This window comes from Equus caballus, chromosome 10, assembly GCF_041296265.1.
Source record: "Equus caballus isolate H_3958 breed thoroughbred chromosome 10, TB-T2T, whole genome shotgun sequence".
In the NCBI taxonomy this organism is placed as follows: Eukaryota; Metazoa; Chordata; class Mammalia; order Perissodactyla; family Equidae; genus Equus; species Equus caballus.
The window spans coordinates 20,215,132-20,225,278 of NC_091693.1; the positions used below are offsets into that span (position 1 = coordinate 20,215,132).

A 10,147-nucleotide genomic window follows, 5' to 3' on the forward strand; every position below is an offset into this window, starting at 1 on the left:
GCGTGGAAGGAAATCTTCCTTACTTCTTGCCAAAGATGCAAGCTCTGTCTCTTCCGGTTTGGACTAATTGACTGATGTGTCATAGGGTGTGAGAGCTCCCCCTACAGGCCTTCCCGACTCCAATTTAGCTAAAGTTTCCACCGAATCGATTCAGGAACATAGAGGTGAAAATGTAAGAGTTCAGATAAGGGGGGAAACCTGTTTTCTTCACATGGACCACTGCTGTTCCTCTGCCTGACCGTCCTGGAGGGTCTCACCATGGCATCATCTCCTTTGAGATGCATTCCCCCCTGAGGTAGGAATGGTCCTTCCAGCCCTCACTGTAGGTTGTCCATCCCTCTAGAGGGTCCAAATCACTTCTACTTTGAATTAAGGTAACTGGTGTCTACAGAGGGGTGAGACCTGGTCCCAATACTTGAGGAGCGCCCAGTCCAGTGTCCAGAGCTGGACACCAATTGGGGGGGGTCCTCCAGAAACTGATGGAGACATTTAGGAATTTGTCATAGACTTTATTAGATTTCTTTCCCTTTCCCCTTACAAATCCCCAAACCACTGCCCTAGCGCAGCAGGAGTTTTCGGTTTTGCCTGTACGTCATCGCCCTGGTCAGAGAGAAAAAGCCTGGAGGTTAGAAAGAGAACTTCAGGCTCTTCCAGATCAACCGACACCCCCCCCCCCAAAACTTCCCTCCAATCATTGGCCTTATTTGGCTCAGCCAGTGACATCACGGGTCTCTGGGCAGATGTCTAGGGTCCTCAGCCAATCAGTGTTGGCACATGAGGCGAGAGGAGAGAAAAATTGGGACTGGGAGTGAGGGTGAAATTTGGAAACAGAAAGAGCGGGAAGGGGCCAGCCCCATGGCCAAGTAGTTAAAGTTCTGCGCGCTCCACTTTGGTGGCCCAGGTTCAGGTTTGGATCCCGGGTGTGGACCTACTCCACTCATCATCTATGCTGTGGAGGCATCCCACATACAAAGTAGAGGGAGATTGGCATGGATGCTAGCTCAGGGCTAGTCTTCCTCAAGTAAAAAAAAAAAAAAAAAGAGGAGCATTTGCAACGGATGTTAGCTCAAAGTGCATCTTCTTCACACACACACACAAAGAGTGGAAAAAGACAGGAAGGGACTCTGAGAGACACAGACACAGGGAGAGAGACTCAAAGAGAAGGGAAAGACAGAAAGAGAGAAATGAGGAAAAGAGAGAAGCCAGTGTACTGGGTTGAACTGTGTCCTGCCAAAAGATCTATTCAAGTTCTAATCTCCAGTACCCGTGATGACCTTATTTGGAAATAGGGTCTTTGCAGATGTAATTAAGGTAAGATGAGATCACTCTGGATTTAGGCTGAGGTTGGACCCTACATTCAAAGACTGGTGTCCTTATAAGTGAAAGGGGAGGGAGATCTGAGACACAGACATGGAGGAAAAAGCCATGTGAAGACGGAAGCAGAGATTGGACAGAAGCCACCAGCCAAGGATGCCAGCAGCCAAAAGAAGGTAGGAGACAGGTATGGAATGGATTTTCTCTCAGAACCCCCAGAAGGAACCAACCCTGACAACCCCTTGGCTTTGGACTTCTGGCCCCCAGAACTCTGAGAGAATGAAATTCCTTAAGCCACCCAGTTTGTGGTCATTGGTTAGAGAAGCCACAGGAAATGGAGATACAGGGAGAGGGTCCTGCAATATAGAGATGGAGAGATGACACCGAACTCAGGCAAGAGGCTGAGGGAGAGAGAAGCAGAACTGAAGACAAAAAGGGAAATCCAGAGACGGGAGAGGGGAAGACAGAGCGAGAGCGAAATGAAGACTGGGTGAAGACAGGGAGAGACGTTCAAACACGGGAGGAGGAGGGTGAGCTGTGGGGAAGGTGCTGGAGGAAGAGAGAGGAGGCAGGAGGGGAAGGGAGGCGGCGGCAGCGGAGATTCAAAGATGCAGAGAGGGGCTGACAGACAGGGAGAGAGTCTGCGGGGTGCTGGGTGGGAGTCAGAAACAGAGACCCAGAGACGGGGAGAGACAGAGGCAGAGAGAGACTGAGGGACACAGATTCACCTGGGGGTAAGGGAGGGGCAGGAGGAGATGGCAGAATTGGGACGGGACAGAGGAGGGGAGGAGAAAGCCCAGCGGGAGAGGCAGAGAGATGGGGAGAGTTTCAGAGAGGAAGAGAGCGGAGGGGACCCGACAGAACGCTCAGAGGAGGTGAGGCCGAATTCGCCCCTCAGGGCCCATGAGATGTTTTCCTTTTAAATACTTTGAAAAGCAGAAGAAAATAAATTAATGTAACAGTGCTGCTGCTGCTGAAGAATATATAATAATGTATCCAGCTTGGATTCCGTCTCTCTTCATACCAGCCATTCACAAAATATAATTTGTAGTATTTTTTTTAAAAGATTGGCACCCGAGCTAACAACTGTTGCCAATCTTTTTTTCTTCAGCTGCTGCTTTTTCTCCCCAAATCCCCCCAGTACATAGTTGTACATTTTAGTTGTGGGTCCTTCGAGTTGTGGCATGTGGGACGCTGCCTCAGCATGGCCTGATGAGCAGTGCCATGTCCACGCCCAGGATCCGAGCTGGTGAAACGCTGGGCCGCCGGAGAGGAGCGCGCGAACTTAACCACTCAGCCACGGGGCCGGTTCCCCCCAACCCTTTTTTTTTTTTTTGTAGTATTTTTTTATGGAGGAGGAGACTCACAAAGCCAAAAGTGCTGAGGACCCGAGAAAGACATAATGTGGTCCAGGGATGGGGGGAAGAGGGGATGAGATAGATAGAGAGATGGACAGAGAGATAGAGATGAGAGAGAGAAAAGAGATGGAGAGGGGGAAGGAGAGACAGAGAAAAAAGAGGGAGAGAGAAAAAGAGACAGAGGGAGGCAGAGACATCAAGTGACGGGGGAGGAGTGACCGATCGAGGGCAGTGCCAGTTTTGAGGGGCCCAGTGGGGCAGTGGTGGGGGGGGGTCTCAAGAGCGGGCAGGGACGACTCACGAAGCCACGATGATCCCGAAGAGGAAGACAGCCAGACACACGGACGTGATGGTGCCAAACAGGGCCTGATTCCGCCAGTATCCGCTCGCCTTCTGGTACTGAAGGGTCATGCGGGGCTGCCCGTCGACTTGGGGGGGGGGGTGGAGGGGACAGCCCCCACCTCCAGGTCACCACCCTTCCTTGGCCTTGCACCCACCCACCTGCTCACTCTCGCTCCCTCCTCCCTACGTGGCCCCTCCCTCTCCTGGGGTCTGACTCTCGGTGCATCCTTTCCTCAAATTATATGTCCCGGGCTCTGTTCTAGGCGCTCGGGACACTGCTGTGCAAACATCCCCGCCCTCACGGCACCTGAGATCTACACAGCACGCCAACAGTGACAGTCAAGAGCCCAGCGCTACGTGCATCTCATCGGACGGGGGGGTTGGGGGGGAGGACTTGGGTGGTTCAACTGCCCATGAATATGAGAGGAGGATGCAAAACGCTGACGATCTCAGGCAAGATGGAAAGCTAGCCTGCATCCTAGCTGGTGGCCTTGAACGTGGCCTTGCATTCTGCATCTTCCACTCGCCCCTTCCCCCAGCTCTTCCCTTCTGTCAGCAAAGCCTCTTGTCTCGACCTTCAAAATCTATCCAGAATCCGGTCCGCCTGGTCCAGCCTCCACTGTCGCTCCTCTCACGGGGCTGCCTCCTCCTCACCACCCTACAGTTCCCAATATGGCCGCCAGAGGGCGCATGCTAACACCTACGTCCGCCGACGACCCTCTTCTCGTGGCTCTCCATTCATTGAGAATAAAGGCCCAGGTCTTCACCACGGTCTACCAGGACCTGCACGATCTGCTCACCACGTGACTTGCTCCCCTACCACCCTCCGCTTCATCCACTCGTCTCTGGCCACACTAGCGTCCTTCTTGTTGCTCAACCCTATTGGATCTTTGCACCTGCTGTTCCCTCTGTCCTTCACACTGTTCCCTCGCTTCCTTTAGATCTCAAACATCACTTCCTCAGAGACGCCTGTCACCTGCGCTCTCTCAAGCACCCCCCACCCCCACCCTGGGCACCTTCTATCAGACCGTTCTGCTTCGTTTTCATTACAGCACTATTGCTATCTGGAATTAATCCATGTATTTGTTCACGTAATCATCATCTAACCGTGGTTCTCAGCTGGGGACAATTTTGTTCCCCAGGGGGCATTTGGAAAGCTCTGGAGACTGGAGATGATTGTCCTGACTTTGGGGTGTGGTACTACTGGCATCTACTGGGTGGAGGGGAGGGGGTGTTGCTAAGCATCCTACAGCGCACGGGACGGTCCCCATCGCACAGGATGACGCAGCCCCACATGTCAATGGTGCCAAGAAACCCTAGTCTAAGCCTTCACCCCATTAAAATGCGGGATCCGGGAGACAACTGTCTCCCATTCTGCTGGTCCTCAGTTAGGGACATTCCAGCGTGCCAAAAATATTTGCTGTAGTTAAACAGCATCTTAAGGGAGCAAACAGATGAATCTCTTCTTTTCAACTAATCAATGCCATGGGAGGGAAAACCGAGAGAGAAAGTCTTCTAGATTAAAAAAAGGAGAAGAAGTGGGAAAGCCAAGCAGTTGAATGACATGAGAAGTCCTCTCCTCGGAGCCTGGTTTGAATGAATCGGCTGTGGAAGCTATTCTGGGGACAATTAGGGAAGCTGGAATTATTTGTTCTTGGAGAATTGTCCTTAGGTTTGTTGGGCATGGGAATGGCATCGTGGTGATGTAGGAAATTCCTTATTTTTAGAGGTCCACACTATGTATGGGTGAAATCTCACAACGCCAGATTTCTTTCAAAATACTGTGGCAATAAATGAGTGAAGCCACGGGGGAGGAATGTTCATTGTCAACACAATTTGATGGAAAGTGCTACTTTCGAGAGTATGGTCAGGGGGGTCCTCTCTGAGGAGATGAACTTTGAGACTTTCTTGACATGAGGGAGTGAGAGGAACAGTGTGAGGAGAGAGGGAACAGCATGTGAAAAATTCCAGCATTACAATTCAATCTCGATGGATATGTGGGGGTTCATTGTACTATTCTCTCTCCTGTAAGGATATACATATTTAAAAATTTCTGAATAAATGAGTGAATTCAGCACATCCTTCCAGACTCCCCGGAATGGTAGGGCACTGGTTAAAAAGAAAATGTTTTTCTAGCCCCTGCCATGTAAAGTTACACGGCATTGTAAAGTGACAGAGGAGTCTTCCTATTTAATGAGAGGGGGAAAGTGAATTTCAGAACGAGGAGGCAACTTCTGGGCCACATTGTTAGCAAGCGTTTAGGGCAGGACTCAAGTCTGCATGTGGGAGAACTCAAAACCCACATCCACTGGGACACGGCTGTCTTCATCTCTCACGCATCTGCCCCGCGTCTCCCCCCACCCCCCGGAGCTTACCAAAACAGTACTTCTTTTTGATACACTTGGGACTGATCTTCTGGCAATGTAAACAGTCTAAGACCTCTTCCTTTTGCAAGCCTGGACAAGGGGACACGGAGAAGCGGGATGAGGGAAGATATCAGAGGACCAGCAAGGGGCAGAAAGGCAGAAGGGGAAGAAGGAGATGGAGTCCCTCAGTCCTCCCGAATTTGGAGGTCCCACGAGCAGCAGAGCAAGGGGACCAAAATGCACGGACGATTCACGTTAAAAATAATTTTTATATAATCACTGAAGAGTTGAAGTGAGTTGCAGTTGCCCAGTTGACGCAACTGTCTGTTTGGAGATATTTGATTAATGAAATTAATTATATGTCTCCAAACAGAAAGTTTGCACTGCTCTATTCCTACTTTGCAGTTCCCTGCGGCATAGACAGGCTAGATGTTCACGGGACGGTCTCCTCCTCTTCCTGCCACACAGGAAGACTACACTTCCCAGGCTGCTTTGCAGTTAGGTTGCAACCATGTGACCGAGTTCCGGCCAATGGAAAGTGAGCAAAGGCGTGCGGGCCAGCTCCAGCCTTGGCCTTAAAAGACCCTATGGGGTTGTCTATTTTCTCTCTTTTCTGAAGCCACAGCATGGGTGCAGCCCGGATCCCTGAGTCACCCCTTGGAAGAACTGTTCACCTCTCAATGGAATTTGGGTAAGAGAGAAATAAATAAACCCTTCTTTTCTGAAACCACTAAGATGGGGGGAGGGGTGTTACCTGTTACGATGGCATAGCCCATCCTATCCTGACAACATCCCCCTAATACTTTTTTTGCAGGTTGCAACCACTTTCGCCAGCCCTCAGACGTCAGCTATCCATCGATACTATAGCTTTGGGGTGGGGGAACCACCAGATGGAGGAGGCGTGACAACCCGGGGGGAGACAGAGCAAAGAGGTGTAGGAGGGTAGACAAGGGAGGGACAGACAGACAATAAATCCAGGACTCACGGCAAATTTTGCGATCGCAGGCTGCAAGAGAAAAGAGCTGAGGTGAGCTAAGTTGGGAGTTATTTGAGAGTTTCCTGGGAAGAGGAAAGGAGAGGGAGGGAGGAGCAAGTCTGGAGAAGGCGAAAAGGGAGTGTGGGGGAGGCGGGGCAGCTGAACCATGCACCTTTTAATTCATACGACCTCAAGGCTTTCTTCAGTTCCTTGATTACCCTCTCCCTAAGAGCCACGAGCTCTTCCAGCAGGGGCCCATCTGGAGGAGAGAAGGAGATCCCGGTGGGGTGGGAGGCCCCCCACAAGCCCAGCCCGTCTGCAGCTTCAAAGAGAAGGAATGAGGAAGCTCTTTATCATGCGCCAGGAGTGACCAAGACGAGGTATTAGTCAGGGTCCAAGAGGCAAATCTATGACCTGGGAGGTGCTGCCTCCACTGTGCGGCCCCAGGCTAAACCACCCTCTCCTGGCCTCAGTTTCCTCGTCTGGTAAGTGGTAGAAGGAGTGACTTGATCACCTCTCCTCTCCTGTCCTCTGATCTGCCCTTCCCTCCTCTTCTTTTCTCTGTCTACCCTCCCTCCCTCATGACTTCATCCAGCCTCACGAAATATTTTTATATTGCCTAGACCTACACTGTCCAACATGGCAGCCACCAGCCATGCATGGCTACTGAGCATGCAGAACGGGCTGCTCTGAATTGAGATGTGCTGTTAATATAAAACATGCTGGAGGGGCCGGCTGGTGCTGTAGTGGTTAAGTTCGCGTGCTCCACTTTGGTGGCCCGGGGTTCACAGGTTTGGATCCCGGGCGTGGACATAGCACCACTCGTCAAGCCATGCTGTGGCAGCATCCCACATAAAATAGAAGAAGATTGGCATAGATGTTAGCTCAGCAACAATCTTCCTCAAGCAAAAACAGGAAGATTGGCAACAGATGTTAGCTCAGGGCCAATCTTCCTCACCAAAAAAAAAATGTTTTTAAATTAAAAAAAGTTACAATGCATACAGACCATCTTTAAAAAAAAAATATATATATATATATATATATATATATATATATTTGCTGGATTATGAGGACATGGTATGAAAAAAATAACTGTAAAATAGCTTAATAATTTTCACATTGATTGCATGTTGAAATGGTCATATTTTAGGTATTGGGTTAAATGAAATATATTAAAATCAATTTCACCTGCTTCTGTTCACCTTTTAAAAAACGTGGCTCCTAGGGGCTGGCCCTGTGGCCGAGTGGTTAAGTTCGCGCGCTCCGCTGCAGGCGGCCCAGTGTTTCATCGATTCGAATCCTGGGTGCGGACACAACACCGCTTATCGAGCCATGCTGAGGCGGCATCCCACATGCCACAACTAGAAGGACCCACAACTAAAAATATACAACTATGTACCGGGGGGCTTTGGGGAGAAAAAGGAATAAAATAAAATAAAATAAATAAATAAATAAAAAACGTGGCTCCTAGAAAATTTAAAATGACATATATGACTCCTCTTGGCGCCTTCCATCATATTTCCATTGGACAGTGCTGTTCTGTACACACGGATGCCTCCCACGTTTCCATCACGGGCCTAGACTGCCCGCTGAGGTCCAGAGGCATATATCCAACTGTCCACTCGGGACCTCACGGTGGCCGAGAAGGCCCTCCCCGTCTACACACCCGCTCCCCCCTTCCCTCTAGGACCTCATCTCCCGCATCTCTCCCTCTCTCCGCTCTAGTCTCCTTGAGGTTCTGTGAATCTGCCCGTCGCAGTCCCATCTTGGGGAGTGCACTAGCTTTCTGCCTGCAGCTTCCGCCGCAGACCCCTCACGGCTGCTCCCCTCTCCTTCAGGTCTTCCCTCACGTGCTGATTTTTCAGTGATGTCCTTGGCTGCCCTGCTTTGAACTGCAACCCCCACTCTGCTCCCAGCGCGCCCTACCCCCTGGTCCTGGTCCCTGCTTTATTATCTTCTCCATAGTATTTGTCCCCACTGGGCATATGATATTGTGCCCTGGAGGGCTAACTCAGCAGGTCTGGGTTGTCCAAACCCTGCACATTCCCAAAGAAGGTTTGACTCTTGCCTGGCTCCTGGGAGGGGACCTCTGAGTCCTTGGAATATCCTGCCTGTTAAGAGTGTCCTTACTCAGGAGCCTTGGGTCACGTGGTAGCAGCTCCACCTCTGGAGGGGCTGGAGGATGGGCAGCTAAGGTCAGTCACACAGACGCTCCATAGGATGTGACTGACCCTCCCCGATAACATAATCATAGTCTGTAAAATGATTGGCTTGGGCTGTTTCAAAACATCAGGGTCATGAAAGACAACTGAATGCAATGTGTGACCCCAGAAGAGACCGAGGATTGAAAGAAAACAAGCAACGAAGGGCACAATTGAGACAATTGGGGATATTTGAATGAGGACCGAATATGCAATGACAGTGTGGAGCCGATGTTAAATTTCCTAGTCACACTCATTGCATAAGAGAATGTCTTTCCTTGTTAGGAGATCACCTGCAGAAGATTTCAGGGTTAAAGTGTTGTGATGTGTGCCAGCAACTGTCAAATGGTTCACACACACGCACACAGAGCAACTGTGGCAGTATGTTAACGTGGAGAAACATTAGCAAATGGTGTGTAGGTTCCTCGACTTTTCCAAGCACTTAGAACCCTGCCAGACTCACCGTCAAGGCTGTACGCGCTCTTGCTTTTATTTATCTATCAAGAGGAGGCGTGGTGGCCCCGTGGGCAGGAAGGAGGGGAAAGGGGGCTGGGAGAGGCTTTGTCTCTCGACTCCTACCTTTGAGAGAACTAGACATTAAGTGGCTTGTTTGATTCTTGAGAAAGGACGCCACAAGTTCTAGGTCGCCTATTCCTGGGGGCAGAGAGGGAGGAAAGGCTAGAGAGCCACGTGACCGCCCCATCTTCGCGCGCCCGGCCCCGCCCTCGCCGTCCTGGGGGCGTGGCCTGCCTCCACCATCCTGTGCCCGGCCCCGCCCTCGCCGTCCTGGGGGCGTGGCCTGTCTCCCCCACCAGCCTAAGGCTGCCCCGGGGTCCCCATCCCCGTGGGCTGGCACCCTGCTCCCCGCCCCCCCCGCCCCCCGCCCCAGCACGCACCCACTTTCCCCACGAACGCGTTCAGCGCGTAGTCCCGGAAGAAAGGCCCCTCCAAGCCCAGCATCAGGGCCTGCGCGCGCGCGTGCAGCCGCTCGTGCTGGAAGCGCTCGGGGCCCAGGGCCGCGCGCAGCTGGCTCAGCGCCTCCTGCGCGGCGGGCTCGCACTGCAGGCAGCCCCGGCCGCGGGCCAGCAGGCCGCAGAGCAGCAGCACGGCCAGGGCGGGAGGCATGGCAGGGCCTTTGTGACGTCCCCGAGGGAACCCGCAGCCCCGCCCCCACCCCCCACCCCCGGGGAAGGGCGGGGGCCGGGAGAGACGCTGTGCGCAGGCGCGGGGGTGCTGCGCACCTGTGTGCCAGGTGTGGGTCTAGGACACGTGCCCGGCGCTGGGGACAGGCTGAATGAGGTGGGCACAGTCCTGGCTCGCGGGGTGTGGTCTAGCTGGGGTGGGAGGAGAAATGTAAAACCTGGTAAACAGATTAGTAAATAAGATCATGACAGGGGCCTCTGGGGCTAGTGGTTAAGTTCACACGCTCTGCTTCAGCGACCTGGAGTTTGAAGGTTTGGATCCTGGGCACGGACATACACACCTCTCATCAAGCCATGCTGTGGAGGCATCCCACATACAAAATAGAGGAAGATTGGCATGGATGTTAGCTCAGCAACAATCTTCCTCAAGCAAAAAGAGGAAGACTGG

At 52.0% G+C, this 10,147-nt stretch overlaps 1 protein-coding gene and 1 long non-coding RNA gene across 12 annotated transcripts; one reads left to right on the forward strand and one right to left on the reverse strand.

Annotated features, from left to right (window-relative positions):
* Positions 1-488: 488 nt before the first annotated feature.
* Positions 489-9,699, reverse strand: IZUMO2 (IZUMO family member 2). Of its 10 annotated transcripts, none has more exons than XM_070224753.1 (7): positions 9,454-9,691; positions 9,137-9,211; positions 6,529-6,615; positions 6,366-6,386; positions 5,390-5,470; positions 2,974-3,071; positions 489-600 (listed from the first exon to the last, which is right to left on the reverse strand). In XM_070224753.1, the coding sequence occupies exons 1-7, from the start codon at positions 9,680-9,682 to the stop codon at positions 535-537; spliced, it is 657 nt and encodes a 218-aa protein (XP_070080854.1). In that variant the 5' UTR covers positions 9,683-9,691; the 3' UTR covers positions 489-534. The 10 variants fall into 10 exon arrangements, with proteins under 10 accessions (XP_070080854.1, XP_023505976.2, XP_023505973.2 ...); XM_023650208.2 differs by having other exon boundaries at positions 2,974-3,100; XM_023650205.2 differs by having other exon boundaries at positions 6,529-6,678.
* Positions 5,902-7,815, forward strand: LOC111775243 (uncharacterized). 2 transcript variants are annotated; one of them, XR_002810752.2, is made up of 4 exons: positions 5,902-6,071; positions 6,195-6,407; positions 6,605-6,841; positions 7,582-7,815. It is a non-coding gene; the product is annotated as an uncharacterized lncRNA (long non-coding RNA). The 2 variants fall into 2 exon arrangements; XR_011422459.1 differs by having other exon boundaries at positions 5,921-6,071; positions 6,608-6,841.
* Positions 9,700-10,147: the final 448 nt, after the last annotated feature.